This window comes from Onychomys torridus, chromosome 14, assembly GCF_903995425.1.
Source record: "Onychomys torridus chromosome 14, mOncTor1.1, whole genome shotgun sequence".
NCBI classification, from domain to species: domain Eukaryota; kingdom Metazoa; phylum Chordata; class Mammalia; order Rodentia; family Cricetidae; genus Onychomys; species Onychomys torridus.
In genome coordinates, this window is record NC_050456.1 from 27,742,993 (window position 1) to 27,763,149 (window position 20,157).

Genomic DNA, 20,157 nt, shown 5'->3' on the forward strand with positions numbered 1-20,157 from the left:
TCCTAAAGTAGTGTTAACATACTGAAGGATACAATGAAAAATTTATCTACCAAGGGAAAACAACAAAATGCTATAACAAAAACAAAATATGGTTAATAGTTACAATGGACTTTTACTGTGAAGATTTCTTTCATCACCCTGACAACATGCTGTATTTTTCTAGCTTCCTTAAAAAATTACTCTGGTTAGTCACATGAGTTGGGTGCTTGGTGGGAATTTCACATTTAATGTCAGCTGTGAGATTGTTACCCCACTCAGATTTTTTAGCTCTAAATAATTTTTGCAAATAACCAAAACCATTAAATTCCCCTTCATAGGAATTACTACTATAAAGTCAAATAATTCCTAAATAAATCACACAAATAAATCCCCTTTAACAAATACAGAATAGAGTATACATGTGTGCTAAAAAACACAGGAAAATTACTTGACAAAGAAGCAAACTCTTCATATGCCATCACTACTCATTTGTTCCTTTCTGGCTGCTACTAAATACTCCTAAGAGGTCAGGGAAGATGCCCAGTGCCACTTTGGATCTGTCTGCAGTACACAAATAAGTGTATCTGTAATACAAAGCAGACCATTCTAACTCTTTAAACACATTAAATCATAAAGACTCAAATTTATAAAACCAGTTATAATACTGTACCAAGCAAAACCAACTTGTTCTCATTGCTCTTATTATATTTCAGCTTAATCATCGATATTTGTTCATATGTCACCTCAGATCACACGGCCACAGACAGATTTGGAGAGAGATCACTTGCTTCCACAGATAAGTGGGAAAAGCAAAAGAAACTGGAATAGGGTTTCATCTTGAGTGTCTAACACGTCTGGCATGTCAGGCAGCACTTGACACAGCAAGTTTCTTCAAATGATCCATAAACACTTGTAAACTAACGTCATCTGTGAGAATAGGTGCTCCGGACTCCTGGAGGAAAAGAGAAGGATTTGTGATTAAAACCAGGGTGGTACTGAGAACTGCACATGGAAATCTACAACAGACAAGGACCTCATTTGAAATAGAGTAATGGCTACACAGGGCCCTGCTTCCTGAGAGGGAACTCATCTAAATGCCCAGGATGGCCTTGGCAGCAGGACTGTCTGTGGTGTCGGGGCTGCTCCTGAAACTCAAGCCTCTGCTGGGAAATAACTATCTCAGGATGGGGCTGGTCACTACCAAAACTAACAGTGTGAGAGTGGAGGGTCAGGGCTTTCAGATGGCCTGACCTGGTGAGGATGCAGGCAAGGAGGAGCCATGCTGCTGAGGGAAATGTGCACCCACCCTAGGTACATTACAGATACTCTTCAAAAAACACTGCTTACTGGCTTCACTTAGGTGTGAACCATTGAAAATGTTAGCGATTCATCCAAACAACACAGCAAAAGCAGAGCTGCCATGTGACCCAGCTGCCATGTACCTACCACCTCTGAGCATTTACCCAAGGATCTAAGTCCTGCCACAGAGATGGTAATGCTTGCATGCTCACATTTATTACCGAACTACTACTCACAATAGCTAGGCTATGAAACTAGCCAAGATTTCTACGAACAGATGAACAGATAAAAAAAAAAAAAATGTGGTACACCTGCACAGTGGAACATTACTTAGGTGCAAAGAAATCATGACATTTGCAGAAAAAATGGATGAAACTCGAAATTACTATTAAGAAAAGTAAGCAAGACTCAAAAAAAAAAAAAAAAACCAAATAACATTTTCTCTCACCTAGGCTTGAGAGAGAGAGAGAGACTAGGAAGGATACGAGGAGAGAGGAAGAAGTAATTTTAGTGGAGAAGAGGCTGTTGCAGTGGGTGCACGTGAGATAGAAGCAGAAGGGGTACTTAGGGCAAGAAAAGGGAAGAAGACGCGGGAGACTAAAAGGCAGAGGGACAGGGGACAAATTAGAACAAAATGTGAGGGCTAGAGGGACGGTACCAACTGTTCAGGGAGCCTGCTACTATTGCAGAGGACCTGAGGTACATGGCAAGGAAGGACCCCCATCAGGTGGTCACAACTGACTGTAACATCAGCCCAGGGAATCTGTCTCCATCTTCTAGTCTTCACAAGCACAGCACACACACACACACACACACACACACACACACACACACACACACACACACACACACACACACCACATACACACACATACACACACACATACACACACACACACTCACATACATACACACACACACACACACACACACATACATACACACACATACACACATGCACACACACATACACACATACACACATACACACACATATATACATACATACACACACATACACACACTCACACATACATACACACACATATATACACACATACATACACACATACACACACATACATACATACATACATACACACACATATACACACACACATACACACACACATACATACATACACACACATACATACACACATACATACATGTAATTTAAAATAAAAATCTTTAAAAAAAATAGCAACAAAAACAGGCAGTGGTGGCACATGCCTTTAATCCCAGCACTCAGAAGGCTGAGGCAGGCAGATCTCTGTGAGTTCAAGGCCATACTGGTCTACAGAGCACATTCCAGGATAGCCAGGGCAGTTATACAGAGAAACCCTGTCTCAAAAAACAACAAACAAATAAATAAATAAAATAAATCTTGCCAGGTTTAGTGGTGCACATCTTTAATTCCAGCATTCAAGAAGCAAAGGTAGGTCAATCTCTGTTCAAGGATAGCCTGATCTACACAGAGAGTTCTAAGACAGTCAGGTTATACAGAAAGACCCTTTCTCAAAAGAATACATAAATAAAATTAAAATTAAAAAATTAAAAGTGGCAAATATAAAACACCATAAAGAAACCTATCACTGTGTATGCTAACCTAAAAATTCATAAGAATTGAAAAGAAAGTAGCTAGGAGTTACAGCGACGGCCCAGCAGTCAAGATCACTTGCACTCTGGCAGAAGATCCAGGTTGGTTTGCAGCACCCACATGGCAGAGCACAGGCACTCATGACTCCAGTTCCAGGAAACCCACACCCTCCTCGGGCCTCGCTGGCCTCCTGTGCACACATGTGCACGTATCTCACACAAGCATGCATGCACACACAAATAAATAATAAATAATCTCTCTTTGTGTATGTGTGTGTTAAGCTTGATCTCCAGATCGCTTCTCCCTGGCATTTTTAACAGAAATGTTAGCCAGCAGGAAGCAAACTCACACCGTTCTTTCGTTTTCTCATGGTGTCATACACCATATTATATTACACCCCTTAGAAGCCTGTTTGTTTTCTAGTGAGAGACGGAAAAGAAGTCCATCCAGACAGGAGGGAGGTGAAAGGAACTGGAGAAGATGGAGGGAAACAATCAGGATTTATTACCTGAGGGAAAAATCTTTTTCTTCTTTTTTCCTGAGACAGGGTTTATCTGCACAGCCCTGGCCATCCTGAAACTCAGTTTGTAAACCAGGTGAACTCACAGATCTGGCTACCTCTGCCTGCTGAGTGCTGGGATTAAAGGCATGCACCACCACTGCCTGACAAGCCATGTCAGGTTATTTTTTATTTTTTATTTATGTCCATTGGTATTTTGACAGCACTCATGTCTGTGTGAGGGTGTTGGATCCCATGCATGGAGTTGCCATGTGGTTGCTGGGAGCTGAACCCAGGTCCTCTGGAAGAGCAGCCTGGGCTCTTAAATGATGAGACATCTCTCCAGGCACCCAAAAATCTATTTTCAATAAAAGGGAAATAAATATATCCAGGGGTTCAGCAGAGAAAGGTGCATGCCATGCAAGCCTGACGACCTGTATTCAATCCCTTACACCCACATAAAGGTGAAGTAGAGAGCTAACTTCAAGGTTGTCCTCTGACCTCGCATGTACTGTGGCATGTGTGCATACACAGACACACACACACACACACACACACACACACACACACACACACACACACACACTCCAGCAACAAAATTTAAAAAATAAAACAAATAAAATACATCCAAGATTAGACATTGAGGCTCAAGATTTACATCATTTAGGATATGAAGCTCTGCATAACAGTGTTACAGTGATGCCCTCTTCAGGCCATTCATGGATAACATTTGACACTGGAGTTGTGTGTGCATGCACAAGCATGTGTGTGTGTGTGTGTGTGTGTGTGTGTGTGTGTGTATGTGTTGTGTTCTTTTTATTATTATTATTAAAAATCATCATTAAAAGCCTTTTCCCCCCCACATCTGTCTCAAAAGCCAGGATCCTGTTTCTATATTCTGATTATTCATCAACCTGTTTCTTTTTTCAGAAGCATAAATGCCACCCAAAATGTTTCTGATGTCCTTACATCTAACTTGGTACTGGAGGAATCATAGCAATTGAATTTGAAACAAGTTCACTATCATTCCCCTCGAGGATTAAATCATCTTTCTGGGACTGAGATTCTGAACAAACAACATGTGTCCTCCTATGGACTCTGGATATTTACACTGATGAAATGTGAGCACACGCAGACCCCATCCTGTGAGGAAGCCCAGTATGATGCCTTTCATCATGTGTGTACTGACTACAGACAGTACAAACAGCAGCCAGTTCCTTTCCATCCCCCACCAGCCCTCAGCCCAGAGCCACATCTTATTCCTCCCAAAGAAACTGAGTTCGACCCAGATGTGACTAAAGTTCTTCCAGAGACTTCCTCGGGAGCCCTTCACAATATCTATACACCCCTTCACAGTGATGTTGACGTTTTCTGGAATGCTGACATCTGAGTGCTGAGAATTGCCTTCATCCTCATGACACATGAGCCAGAAAAGAGTTTTACATTGTTTCCTTTGGGGATATTCAAGGTCCCCACAATTCACCCCAGTTTTTAGCTCTACACCTCATCTCTACTACACTCTATCACTTCGCCCATACTTTCTGAATCCCCTACTCTCCATAGAGCTGCACCCATGGAGATAAAAGCCTTCTTTAAACCAAACAGTCATTGCACTGAGCTCTTCCCTCCTCACACAGCCTCTCCTGTCACCGCCATGGGGCCAATTCTTTTCCACCCCTCCATCCTCCTTCCTTGTAGTCACACTTTGCATATTCTGTCTTGTACTGCACTCATGTAGCTTATCTCTAGTACTGGACCACAAGCTCTCCACAGGCTGGGGAGGCTGTCATCACACACCCTGGAGTGCCAGCACAGAGGGCATGCAGACTGGATAGTCCAAAAGTGTTGGCATTCCGCATAAGACGTAGCACTTAAACCAATCTAAAACATGGAGATAATGATTTCCAGGCTTCTTGCCTCCCTTCTTAACCACAATCCTTGGGCCCTCCTGGCTTACTGTGGTCTTCTGTAGCTCATAGCTTGAGTTATCATATGCCTGTCTTTTAGACTTTATTGCTTTTTATCTCCAGTGTATTGTTGCTAAACTTGGAATCTGGAGAGGTTCTATGTGACAAGATTGTTTTTTTATTTTCTAATAAAAAACTAGCACCAAATACTAATTATATTTCTACTCTTCCCTTATATTTTCCCACAGAAGTCATCATTAAATACACAGGGAAAATGTAGCTTTTACTAAAATAACTAAGAACACAAAAAGAAATTATTTCCAAGACTCTTATTCACACTTACCTGCCCCCAGGCATACATGTTATTATGAGTCTGTGAAGGGTTCACCTTTGAAAGGAGGAAACGTGCCTAAAAAGCAAAAATACATAAGTAAATAACAGTACCAATCAGAAACAGGCTTAGTAAGATAAGCTACATGCAACATACCATCTAACACCAACTTAACTGAATATACAGGTAAAATTAACTTTGTTAAAATTTAACATACATTTTAAAGTGGCACAGTATAAATAATGTATTCCTTCAACATCATATATTTGTAACAGTCATAAAATAACAAACTACTAAGTTGTAAACAGCATATATAAATCATATGTATAGAACTAGGGAGATGGTTCAGCATTTAACAGCACTGGTTGCTCTTCCAGGGGACTGGGGTTGGATTCCCAGCACCCACATGACTCAAAGCCACCTGTAACAATAATCCTAGGAATCCCATCCCCTTCCCACACTTCCTTTGTCACTGAATGAATGGGGTGCACAAATGTAAACATTGGCAAAACAGCTAAACACATTAAATAAGTTTAAAAAATGTCTCAATTGTAAACATAAAAATTATTTTAAGGTTGGGAATTTAGTTTAGTGGTAGAGCGCCTGCCTAGCAAGCGCAAGGCCCTGGGTTCGATCCTCAGCTCAAAAAAAAAAAAAAAAAAAAAAAAAAAACCAATTATTTTAAAATAAGTCTTTAAATACAGGGGGGTTTGGGGAGGGGTTGTGGGGGGGGTTGTTGTTGTTGTTTTTTTCTCCAGACAGGGTTTCCCTTTATAGTTTTGGTGCCTGTCCTGAATCTAGCTCTGTAGCCCAGGCTGGCCTCAAACTCACAGAGATGCACCTGGCTCTATCTCCCAGGTGCTGGGATTAAAGGCATGCACCACCATGCCTTTTAAAAAAATACAGTCTTTACTAACTAGTCTGAATCATCAGAAGTCTGAGTCCTCATAAAATCATGCAAACCAAAAAATATAAAAATCTATAAATCTATATTCTTTACTTTAATGAACCTCAAACTTTTTAAGCTACAGGTGGTAACTTTGGCAAGATTTTATTCATCCCCTACTACAGCTAATCATCATGAAATCAAGCAACAAGTAAATAAATTTAAAACAACAAAACAAATTAAGATAATTGATAAGTGAATTCATCAAAAATTTTAATTGATTTTAGAAAAACAAAAGCAATGTAATCTTTTGAAATTTAGAATCATACAACATCTTCTTCTGCTCTTAAGTAGCACTAGTCCTAGGGTAAGAAACCTAGAATTCAATCACTAAGTACTAGTGTTGGCTGGCTTACAAATGTAATCTCAATATCAGGAGGCTGAGGCAAAAGGAATTTTCAAGGTAAACCTGAGCTACACAGTAAGATACAGTTTCTTAAAAAGGAAAAATAATCTTAGCTCCATCATTTAATGTGGTTCTTTGACTACAAATAATACATCTTAATTCTATTCCATATAAAGTAGAGATAACAGTAGAATTGGCCTGAGGCTCAAACAAAGGAGGCATGGAAAATGCAGTCTCAATACATGATAATCACATTGTAAATACAGTAAAACTAATCACTGACACTGTATCTAAAGTTGTGGAACATCACTGTGCTAGATACTTGAGACACAACAATAAGCAAACTATGTCCCTGTCTTACGTATGGAGCAAGTAAACTGTGTAACAACTTACAATTAGAGTACTGTTATACCTCTGGCTGGAACAGCACTGGCCAAGTTTCATGAATACATGCTATGTAGCCCTAACCTGACCACGTGTGAGTGTGTGCACTGATCTAGTCACACCTCTGAACTCTAACAGCCGTAAAGCCTTTTTTGGGCAGTGAGGCGGGGATTGGTTTTTCCAGTCAGAGTTTTTCTGTGTAACAGCCCTAGAAGTCCTGGAGAACACTTTGGAGACCATGCTGTCCTCTAACTAACAGAGATCTACCTCCTCTGCCTCCCTCAGTACTGGGATTAAAGGCATGCACCACTGTGCTGCCTCATAAACCCATTTTAAACACCACAATGCTTTTCATTAACTGACAAGTACTTTCAACCAAACTGAAACAAATTAACAAAACTTCATATTCACAGGCCTTACCAGTAAACAAATTTAAGGAGTAGGAGAAGAGGGGGAAAAAACTGTGGTTGGTATGTAAATTAAAAAATTAAATAGAAAAAAGTACCCTCAATTATTTTCCAAACTGTTCTTACGTTTTTGCTAATCTACACTGGCACACTGTCAGGGTGGCCAATCATGGCTGCTCTAAGAGCTATGATGGAGGAAGAACTAGAGAATGCTGGCTGGTTTAGGAAACTAGGCAATAACTGTATAGCTTTGTTCTCAAAGCATTGCAAAAAGCCGCCTTCCCTCCGTCTCCTTCCCTTCCCCTTGGCCTTGTGTGGTAGATGCTCTCATGACAAACAACACAAGCAGGAACACCTCACTGCAGTCTGCACACACAGCACAGGGACCCTCCTCACCTGGCTTCCTCCATGCTCGGTGTCAATGTATCTCGGCATTGGAAATCTGGAGTGAAGAATCTCCTGTGCGTCATCTACTGGGGCTTGCAGAAGGTGCCGGAAGTTCTCATATTCTGGCATGTCCTGGTATCCTGACTTCCGCCATTGTGCTATAGTCTAATTTTAAAACATTATAGGAATTATTTTAAATTTCTTGGTGATTATTGAGTAGAATTTTCTTCAAAGGAAATTATCAGAAAACAGAATAAGATTGGCCCTGAATCAAGGCCAGCAGTTTGCTGAAGCTGTTGGATTCAATCAGGTGCCTAAATAAATGTCTTTCTATGGTCTGCTGGCCATTTCAGAAATTTAAAAATGGTATGGTTAATTCATTAGAAAAAAGCATCTGGCTGAAAAAAATAAACAAAAGAAAAAGAAAGAAAACAGGATAAGAGAAAATACTCCCACTTACCTCAATTTCTAAACTTATAAGAACTTACTTCAGCAGAGAAAATGTAAGTAAAGGAATATATTACTAAACATAAAATTAGCATATTTCCTCTCCAATTTAGGGGTAAAACAAAAGCAGGCACAATAAACACACCTTGTAATCTCAGCTGCTCAGAAAGCTGAGGCGGGGTTACTTAAGCTCAGAGTTCAAAACCAACATAGACTAAGTAAGCCTCAGGAAGAGAGGAAGGAAGAAGGGAGGGAGGAAGGGAGGGAGAGAGAGAGGGAGGGAGGAAGGGAGGGAGGGAGGGAGGGAGAGAAAGGGAGGGAGGGAGGGAGGGAGGGAGGAAGGAAGGAAGGAAGGAAGGAAGGAAGGAAGGAAGGAAGGAAGGAGTCTAATGGAAAAACAAGTTTAAAGACAGAGCAGGCAGGATGGTGCACTCCTGTAACCCCAGCACTGAAGAGGTAGAGGCAGCAGGATCAACACAAGCTCGAAGCCAGCCTGGCCAACCTACCAAGTCCCAGACCAACCAGGGATACAAAGGATGACCATGTTTCAAAATGAAAACAAAAGGAACAAACAGAAATGTAGAGTAATATTATACTGTGTTTAAAGCATAAGACAAACAAAATAAAAATGCCAGAAAAGAAGTTAAAACACTATCATATCAAATTAGTATTTACTAAAATATGTCTTCCCTTTCTGTGAGGGGTTTCTATGGAGACTTCCTAGACACTTCAAAAGTCAACTTTCAGGAAGTCTTCACCAATGGAGTTACATTCTTTTCTTTTGATTTTTGTTGTTGTTGTTGTTGTTGTTGACAGAATCTCTCTGTACAGTTCTGCAACTGGCTATGTAGTCCAGGCTGACCTCAAGGTCACAGGAATCTGCCTGCCTCTGCCCCTCTGCCCCTCCCCCCTCTGCCCCTCTGCCCCTCCCCCCTCTGCCCCTATGCCCCTCCCCCCTCTGCCCCTATGCCCCTCCCCCCTCTGCCCCTCTTTTCCCCTCTGCCCCTCTGCCCCTCCCCTCTCTGCCTCTGCCTCTGCCTCTGCCTCTGCCTCTGCCTCTGCCTCCTGAGTGCTGGGATGAAAGGTGTGCAGCACTATGCTGTTAGAGTTACATTCTGATAAGAGAAATAAACTAAAAACAATGATAGCAACAATGTTATAGAAACAATGCATTGTAGAAGGGCAACTGTATCCACTTTTATATTAAAGAAATGAGTGTAGAGCCATATTAATTAATTCAGAATTTTAAGGCTGGTTTGGAATCCAAGTTATCTGACTCAGTCAATGTATAATCTGTATAACTTTATATTCTGCATCTCAAAGATTAATGTAATTTGGACCTCTCATATTAACAAAGTTAAAGCAAAAATTACCATTAAAGAAAAAGAAAAACCCTGTCTCTGTTGTTCTTCTTAAAATATAAGATGCATTAGAAGCTGGCATCAATTAAAAATAAATAAAAACAAGCAAAAAATAGTGGTTGGAGAAGTGGTTCAGTGCTTGGGAGCATTTTGCAGAGCGTCCAAATTCAACTCCTAGCACCCACATCAGGAAGCTCATGGTTGCCTGTAACTCCAGCTCTTCTAACTCCATTAGCAACTGCACTCATGGGTACGTGGGTGCCCATGAGTAAACATACACATTTAAAAACAAATCTTAAAAGATACAAAGCAGAAAATAATTAAAACTTTTTGAGACAGGGTTTCACCATGTAGCCTGGTTGGCCTAGAACTTACTATGTGAACCAGATTGGCCTCAAACTCACAGAGCTGACTTCCAAGTGCTGGATCAAAGACATGTCACCAAGCCCAGTGCAGAAATCCTCCTTAAAATATTGGATAGTATGACTTAAAAGGATATTAGAAGGCCAGGTGTGGCACCTAACACCAGTAATCCCAGCATAGGAGGCTGAAACAGGAGAATTATGAGTCCAAGGGAAGGCTAGACTATCATATCACACAGGGCCTCAACACTCAGCCATCCTCGCCAATAAATAAAATCTAAAATAATTTACAAATATGGTAAGCAGAAAAATAAATCCATATAATTTATAATACACTACACTACAAACTAAAGCACGGATCCAGGAAAAGTGGATGTGCCTTCCACTAGTGTGTTCCACTAGTGTGTGAACAAAACAACAAAGTAAACACAAGCAGGCTCAGTATTATTGATGCCTAAAATCCTATACCATGAAGAATCGCATTGTGTGTGTACTGGTTGGGTATTTTGTATATAAATCCGTGAGAGCTGAAGCACTATGGATTCCAGGTACTTTCATATATTTATATGTATGTGGTATAGGTAAGTGTAAATTCATATTAAGATACTTTGGGGGATAGGTACCAAGCCTAAATATAAAATTCACTTAGGTTTAAATACTTCTTATGCCTGAAGACAATACTATACATTTTAAATAATTGTGAGCATTAGGGCCAGCAAGATGGCTCAGTGGGTAAAGGGGAAATGCCTCTAAGCTTGAAGATTAAGTTTAATGCCAGGGACTCATAATGGAGGGAAAGAAGTGATTCCCACAAGTTGTCCTTTGACCTCTGCCAATAAACAAACAATTATTTATTTAAAAAAACAAACAAAATTAGTTATATTCAAAAACTTAAATAGTAACTATCAATATATGAAAATAGGATTTTCCATATGTACATTATTTACTCAAAATGTTTGCACTTTGGAGTACACTGAATTTTTAACTTTTGGATTAGACAATCAACCTGTATCTTATTATAAATCAAGGCTTATCATGGACTGAATATGAGCCACCCATTAGACAGGGAAAACTTTTTACTCCTAGTGAAAAGATGTGCATACACAGCTTTAAATGCTATGGTCTTACCTCACCGTGATAAATCAGAATCTGGAAAAACGTGTCCATGAGAAGAATACGATCTGCAAGAATGCTGCTGCTGTCCAGAAGAACTGGCTGAAAGGAAGCAGAGAGAGAGGAAGGTTATCGTTTGCAGTTGTTATTTGTTTAAATGTGCATACCAGGTATTAGATGTTACAGCGTCATCCAGCAGAGTGTGCTGTTGTAGCTCCTCCTGCTTCATTTATTTCTTAAATGTTCAATTCATCAGACGTTCTCTTACATTGTGAATTCTCATTGTATTTTATTTTTCTAAGGAATCTCTCTAACACTGAAGTAACAATATTAAAAGTCAATGTGCCAGGCGTGATGGTGCCCAACTTCAATCCCAGCACTAGGGAGGCACAGGCAGGAATCTCTGTGAGTTCCAAGCCAGCTTGGTCTATACAGCAAGTTCTTAATCAGCCAAGGCTATATAGAGACTGTATTATAACACAAATTGCTAAATGGTCTTATTAATAAAAAACCCAGAGCCAGATATTGGGGTGAATGCTGAAAGATCAGAGAAACAGAACAGGCTACAGCCAACCTCAACTCACCAATTCCTCTGCTCATCCTGTTTCCTCAAACTGGAAGCCTCTGAGTCTTTATTCGAATGGATCTCAGCTGAACTGCTGCTAAAACCTAAAAGCTTAAAAAAGCTCTAGTTCCTGGTCATCACACCTTATATACCTTTCTGCTTCCTGCCACCACTTCCTAGTATTAAAGGTGTATGTACTACCCAAGCAAAGACATGAGCTCTGGGATTAAAGGTTTGTGCCACCATGCCTGCATCTGTTCCCAGTGTGGCTTTGAACTCACAGACATCTAGACAGATCTCTGCCTCCCAAGTGATAGGGTTAAAGATGTGTGTGCCACCACTGTCTGGCCTCTATGTCTAATCTAGTGGCTGTTCTGTTCTCTGATCCCCAGGAAAGCTTTATTAGGGTACACAATATATTACCCACACTCTGTCTCAAAAAAATAAAAATAAAAAATAAAATTTAAAAGAATGAAGGGGAAATCAGAGATGGTCCCTAAGCCTGCTGACAGTAGCATTGAGGGAATGATGAAAGCCTTGGGATACAAGACATTTGGGGTGCACGAGAAAATGGCTCTCAGTGTGAAATGGAGCATCCTGAATTGATTATAAGTTGAGTAACACACACACAGACAGCAAACAAAGCTCCAGTTTTAGACTGCATCACTTAGAGAAACTGAAGATAAAGAAAATGAAAAGACTGAGCACTGGTCAAGTAGAGAGACTTATGCCTGTAATCTCAGCACCTGGGAGGCTGAGGCAGGAGAATCAGTGAGTTCAAGGCTAGCCTAGGCTACAGAGTATGATGCTGTCTTAAAACAATAACAAAACAGATATTATCCTCTTAATCTCTATTTAAGGACTTAGATTTAGAAGTTAGAAGGGGGAAACCAGAAAAAAATGAGACTCAGAAGCTCTCTGTGGGCAGAAAGAAACCGGGAAGGAACAGTAGGTGACAAAAGCCCAGAGCAAAAGTTTTTGCAGGGAAGAGCCTTCTCCAGAGAAATGCTGTGCTGAGTTCCTTGAAGGAAACTGTTCAACAAGCTTGCTGCATTGTAAGTTGAGAAGAGAATGTGAAGTCAGAAAGCATAGACATCAGGGTTGAGAGGGGACAGACGGTACTTGCTGCTCTTTCTGAGTTTTTCTGAGTTAGTCCCCAGAACTCACATCAGGCAGCTCGCAACTCCAGGTAACTCCAGCTGTAATGGACACAACAGCCTCCCTGTGTCCTCCATGACCACCCGCATGCATATGCACATAGTGACACACACACACACACACACACACACACACACACACACACACACACACGTAAAAACTAATTTAAAAGTATGGGGGCTGGTGAGATGGCACAGCAACCACATGGTGACTGGGAACTGCCTGTAACTCTACTTCCAGGGATCTGACACCCTCTTCTAGCCTCCTCAGACACCAAGCCCACACATGATGCTCAGAAATAAAAAATTCAAATTTAAAAGAAAATATTCTTTTAGTACAGACAACAAATAACTTTGTGTCAGGAGCAGAGAAATTAAGTGATAATTAGAACAAAGCGAGTTTTTGATGATTTGCTTTTAAAGATAAGTGTTATTAAAGTTACTATGTTAATGAGAACTAACTCTAAAAGCAAAGCATTAGGCAAACGCAGTTACACATGGCTGGGGTTGGACAAGGACAGGTGCTCAACAGAAAGGACTCAGTTCTCCTCTAAGCTATTCTTCAACTCTTGGGTGCAACAAGTGGTAACAAGCCAGGCAGTCGTGGCGCACACTTTTCATCCCAGCACTTGGGAGGCAGAGGCAGGCATACCTCTGTGAGTTATACGCCATCTTGGTCTACATAATGAGTTCCAGGACAGCCAGGGCTATAGAGAGAAGCCTTGTCTCAAAGACAAAAAAATAAGTAACTAATGGGGGCATCATTTTACTGACTATTTTATGACACTTGAGGTATAACAAATCCAAAAGATATAATAAACACCCAGTAGTACTGACCTTTCCTATGGTACTATTTCCAAATACATCTATTATATAGGTTTTTGTGGAGGCCCAAATTACTCAGGGTCAGAGAATCTGAGCTTCTTTTACCCAGCAGAGCTGCATAAGAAGATGATTTGGCCACAGGCATGGTTACCATGTGTTTGAAATGGTCTACACTTGGCTGTACAGTATATTTTGATCAAGCAAGGAGGAGGTTTTTTGCCTTGCCCCTTGGTATGTTATAAAAAGACTTTTGAATAAACCTGTGAGGCTGCCGGGTATTAATCCAGGCCTTCCCGAAGCTATCCTGAGGTTCTGTTTTTCTTCTCGTCGGCTAGGTCTCTCTTTCTAGCTAATATTTCCTCATTCCTCTCTCCTCTTCCTAAGAACCCTTAAAAAAGGTGGGAGCTGGCCTTCATAGGTTTTTAGATTTTTGTTTTTGTTTTTTGTTTTTCATGACAGGGTTTCTCTGTGTAGCTCTGGCTGTCCTGGAACTTGCTTTGTAAACCAGGCTGGTATCCAACTCACAGAGATCTGCCTCCTTCTGCCTCGCATGTGCTAGGATTAAAGGTGGTTATATAGTTTTAAATGGTAAAATGAACAATTCAAATTATGAAAAAGAAAAACATTTATTTGATAATAGATAAAAATGTTTGGAACAGTTTCCCAAAATAACTCAGAGGGTGACTTTATCACTCTTCCAAATATATATCTCTAGGATCAATTTTATCTCACCTTCTCAAAGGACCAAAGGAAAATAAGCTACATGAAAACAAAAGACTTGACTATGACAGATTGTTGTGCCAGACATGAAGTTAGCCATCTCCTCCACAACCATGATCATTTCTGAGCCTTCAAAGACCAATCATAAACTCTGGAGAGTTTTGCCAACAACACATTAAACAGTCACACAAGAGTATCTCCAATAATACTTTTGTATTTACTTAATGATATAACCTACCACACTGCCTACTAAATAGGGAACACTCAATTAAATATTTTTTTCCTTTTTTTCTATTTTTTTAAATTTATTATATTTGTGTTTTAATTTTACATATCAACCATGGATTCCCCCATCCTCCACCCTCCCGCCCCCACCTCTGCCTTCCCCCCAGCCCCTCCCCTCCATTCCCATTTCCTCCAGGGCCAAGACTCCCCTGGGGATTCATTGAAACCTGGTGGATTCAGTACAGGCAGGTCCAGTCCCCTCCTTCCAGGCTGGGCAAAGTGTCCCTGTGTAAGCGCAAGGTTCCAAACAGCCAACTCAGCACTAAGGACAGGTCTGGGTCCCACAGCCTGGGTGCCTCCCAAACAGTTCAAGCTATTCAATTGTCTCTCTTATCCAGAGGGCCTGATCCAGCTGGGGGCTCCACAGCCTTTGGTTCATAATTCATGTGCTTCCATTCGTTTGGCTATTTGTCCCTGTGCCTTTCCAATCTTGGTCTCAACAATTCACCCTCTTACTGTACCTCCTTTTAGAGCAGTAGGCAGTGAGTCAGTCTCAATTAAATATTTTTAAATTAATATCTTGCAATAATAATTTAACAAATTCCAAATACATTTCAAAACAGCAGTTGTTTTCACTTTGTTAATACCACACATCACAATAACAAAACAAATCAACTCTCTTTATCCTCTTACCTCTGGTGGGCCACTAAAAGAATAGGCATACAGAATGGGCTGAATCATAATTAGAGACTGTGTCAGATCTTGACGCATGAAATGGTGACGATAATATGAACTCTCATCAGGACTATTGTTAAAAACTTGCAAAAAAGGAGATCTTCTCAAATGAAACATAAACTACAAGACAAAGCAGGTGAGATAGCTTTTACTGATTTTAATATGGCAACAGTAGTTCCATAACAAAACATTTGGTTATAGTACTACGTCACATTAGCAACACACACAAATAAAAGCACCTTCTGTTAAGAATATACTAGAGTAGGACTACAGAGATGGCTTAGAAGTTAAGTGCACTTACAAATGGACTGAGGGGTACTGGGGCTTCAGTTACCAGAACCCACAATTGGTTCACAACTCCCTGTAAATTCAATTCAGGCTATCAGAAGCTCTGGCCTCTGCAGACACTTGCACATACATGGTGCACATAAACTCATACAGGCACATACACAGACATATAAAATAAAAAATAAATGACTGTTTAAAAAGAATGTTCTAAAGTATATCCCAAGAAAGCTTGTTCATGAGCTAAGTCTGGGCTGATGAAACAGCTCCACAGTTAAGAGAGCCTGCTAGGTAAGCATGGGGATTGGAGTTCTGCTCTGCACCCAAATAACAAGCTACGTGGGAGGTCAAGGCATGCCTAGGCTGGAAACCTGACCTCAAAAGAAACAAAAGGGCTGGGCAATAATGGCACACACTTTTAATCTCAGCTCTTAGGAGACAGAGGCAGGTGGATCTCTGAGTTTGAGGCCAGCCTGGTCTACAGAGTGAGATCCAGGACAGCCAGGGCTACACAGAAACCCTGTCTCAAAAGACCAAAAGGAAAACAATAAAAGTTGAAGTTTCAGGACAAACATGAACTTTACTGAAGTACTAAAGGTACAAGTGTATAACCCCAGCACTTGGAAGACAGGCAAGAACATGACAAGTTCAAAATGAACCCTGCTTGAAAAACAAGACCCTGTCTCAAAAACAGAAAGAAAGAAAAGACAAACACAGACATGGTGAAGGTGCTGTAAGGCAAGTTAAGCTCACGTTTCCTACCTGGTAGGGCACTATAAAATTGTTCTCAGTGATGACTATATGCCACCAGATTATCTCCTCAGTAAAATTACAGCACACACCTTCTTTGGCATAGCTGTAATTGGAACCTCTTACCTTCAGTGGCATGCTAATGGGCTTTAGCCTTGCCTGCACCCACAGTCAGCTTCAGTTAAGTCGTCAGGCATCATAAATAGTGACTATTTGTAAAGCCAATATGGGGATACTGTATTCTTGTCATTAACCACAGAGCATAAAATTAATTTCTGAGTTGTCCCAAAATTAAAAGAATAATCCAATAAAATATGTTCATAGATGATTATTAAAAAATAAACAACAAAAAAGATGAAACTCAAGTGTTATTGCTAACAAGAGAAGAGCATGTTCTTTGACTAGCTTACCTGTGGATAAAGGGAAAATGTTTCTGAAAACCGGAAGGAACTTGGGTCATCCTTGTGATATTCTCCAAATTTCTGACACTAAATAAAATAAAATATTAGTGATTTGTTCCTGGTATAATAACTAAAATTCTGCCTAAAAAAATTTTATATATTAAAAAGTTACTACTATTTAGGAAACAGATACTCAACACAGGGTGAAATTGGAATACTATGTATTGACTTAGCAAGAGACTAATTAACCAAAAAAAAAAAAAAATTAAATTTCAGAGAGGCAACAACTTGCTCTAAAATGTTTAGATTTGTTTTAAGCAAGTGTCTTTTGTAGCAAACCAAGAATATGTAAATGTCAATGGGGGGAGAAGGGAGAGGCCAACAGAAGCTTCCAAAGATTATCAGAGTATCTTTTGTCACTACTGGCCAAGGACAGAAAGATACACAATCAACACACCACAGCAGCTACAAAAGTAAGCTGCTGGTCCAAAGTTTGCCATTCTGAAAGTGCCCAAAAGGAAAAAAAAATTCTTATAGAAGCAAAAATTAGAATGAAATAAGGTCACTCGCACAGGCAACAGGGAAGCAAGACACCTATGAGACTATGACAAGGGGCATCCAGCGGCCTTGCATGATCATGAACTCTTCCTACAACAGGCAGTGAACCTTAACCACAAAAAGTCTCTGCAATGGAGGCCCATGTGTTGGAGGCTTGGTCACCAGTTCACAGAACCAGTGAGAGTTAAAGGCCTCCTGGGAGGTATTTTGATCCCTGGGGGGATGCCAAGAAGGGAACTCAACAACCAGTCCCCTTCCTCACTGAAACTTCAAAACAAGCCTATAGCAACAGGGCCAATGATCATAAACCAAAAGCTCCAAAATGATGAGCCAAAGTAAACCCTTTCTGTGTTGTGGTGAAGGAAATGTGACTAACACTTGGAAGATGCCACTCTCAGTTCTGGACACCATACAGCTCAGGCACAAAGACGGGAGAACTGATGTTTCACAAAGAGTGCAATAGTGGCTGACTATCAGACTTCTCCTGAATTACCTCCACTAGTCTCCTCTTGCTGGGACACAAGATCAGAGTAAACTCTTCATGACTCCATCCATAACCTGTTGTCTAGCTCAGCTGCCTTGCTGCTGTGTTTGTTGCAAAATGTTCAGTGTGTGACTAACAGCTGGCTATACATGGTGAGGAAACTGATTTTGTGCCTTGTGCAATTGTCTAATTCAATTATTCACTAGGATCTTTTGAGTTTTATTAGTGTTTCCCTTTTTAAAATATACCAGACCAATTGCAGCAGTTTGTGAAGGGAGATGTGAGATAGAAAAGAAGCCTGAACCTGCTAAGAACTCTTTAAAAAATTACAGGCCTGAGTCTTTTGTGCAGCGAAGGACAAAAAAAAAGTCCTTTTTCTCTCTCAATAAAAGATGCTTAGTGTGTTTTGGCTCCAGCAACATGGAAAGAGCACTTTACTACAAATCACAGCCACTGCCCAAGTACATACACTTGATAATTCAGCTTTTAGAATCTCAAAACAATAGGGCATTATGAAGACAAAATCAAGGTCAGGTGGTGGTGGCTCACATCTATAGTCCCCAGCACTCTGGAGGCAGAGGCAGGCAGATCTCTATGAGTCTGAGGCCAGCCTGGTCTATAGAGCTAGTTCCAGGACAGTCAAGGCTGTTACACAGTGAAATCCTGTCTCAAAGCCGCCCAATTAAATAAATAAATAAGACTAAGTTATTTTCTGAGAAAAGGCTCAGGAGGCAAGCTATTTCAGAGCACAACTTACTATCCACAAAAGGAAAGCTTACATGGCTTTCCCAGATACTCCAATAGGTAAAATTACAGTCAGTAAAATACTAGGGCAAATGCAACTTAGGAAATAGAAACACCCCTATTTGAGAGTACATTGCTAGAACTGTGGACTCAGCATGATGGACAAGGCTTGAGTATTACCACCAACACAAGAAAGTGTTTTTTTTTTTTTTTTTAAAAAAGACATTTAAAACAGTGCACTGACTCAAAGCACTGGCTCCATGCCACATGATGCTGGGAGGTGTGTGCAATAAACTGGAAATAGCTTTTGTATTCAGATTGGAGGCTCAGGAATGTGTATGGATCTACTGATAGTGACAGTCAAGGAAAGTTTTCTGCTATAAATATATCCCGTTGTTTTAAAGAAGCACAAGTAAGATTCTTAATCATTTTTCCCATCTAGAATCAAAGGCCCAAGGAGGACCTGTGCCAGCCTTGGTGGTGACCGTGCTCCATCATGGTGGCTGTCCAAGGTTAAAGCTCATTTGAAAAGACATATTGAATATCACAACCGCGCTTTCTTCACTAAGAGGTGTTGGGAGAAGGGGGTGCTCTTAGGCTCGAGAAATCTAGACAATACTGCAGAAGTAGCTAATTCTAACCAAGCTCACCTGTGACACCTGAGGAAAAGATTAAAGGCAGCTCTCTTGGTAGCTAACAGAGAATTCTCAAACATGTGTTTAAGTTGAAGAAAGAATAAAAAAGTACAGGATAGAGTTAACAAGGTAAAAATGAAATGTTAAGAACTACTTAAGCCCATAGTTCCAGTACGTGAGAGTAAGTTTAAGGCCAGTCTACATAGTGATAATAAACTGAAATTCAAACAGAAAGTAGAAGCCAGAGTAAAGACTAATCACACACATGTAGTGATAGGAAGCTCCAGACCAGCCATGGTTATACAGAGACTCTGTCTCAAAACAAAAACAAAATTCATAGAATTAGTAATATAAAATTAATTTCCACACTAACTCTACACCAGCTAAAATAATGGGTAGCATACTTGCCATACATTTTTAAGGAAGTGAGTAGAACACTTGTATTTACTAGTTCATATTTTGAATTAGTTCTGCGTACAGTTCTCCCGCCCACTTTAAAGGACATTTACTACAAAGGAAAGCTGACCAGCTGAGGAAAGCACACTCTCCGCTTCTTACCAGTCGAATTAGTTGTCTGTCCAACCACCTAAGCACATCTGGCCCTTCCTCTGTCTCTGCTCTGTCTGTATATTGCCCCAAGTCGGTGCCATAGAATGTCGGCATAAGAGCTGCTTCCTGGTCAAGAAAATCTCTCTCAACAACAAC

At 40.5% G+C, this 20,157-nt stretch overlaps 1 protein-coding gene and 1 non-coding gene across 2 annotated transcripts in view; one reads left to right on the forward strand and one right to left on the reverse strand.

Annotated features, from left to right (window-relative positions):
• Window positions 1-310: 310 nt before the first annotated feature.
• Window positions 311-20,157, reverse strand: part of Sec23a (Sec23 homolog A, COPII coat complex component) — an 87,865-nt gene continuing 68,018 nt past the window's right edge. The window contains 6 exon segments of the mRNA XM_036205754.1: window positions 311-868; window positions 871-931; window positions 5,628-5,693; window positions 8,095-8,250; window positions 11,384-11,470; window positions 15,554-15,715. Of these exon segments, the coding sequence (XP_036061647.1) occupies window positions 825-868; window positions 871-931; window positions 5,628-5,693; window positions 8,095-8,250; window positions 11,384-11,470; window positions 15,554-15,715 (576 nt within the window). The 3' untranslated portion in view covers window positions 311-824.
• On the forward strand, window positions 8,345-8,481 carry LOC118595932. Its single transcript, XR_004946617.1, has one exon. It is a non-coding gene; the product is annotated as a small nucleolar RNA SNORA2/SNORA34 family (small nucleolar RNA).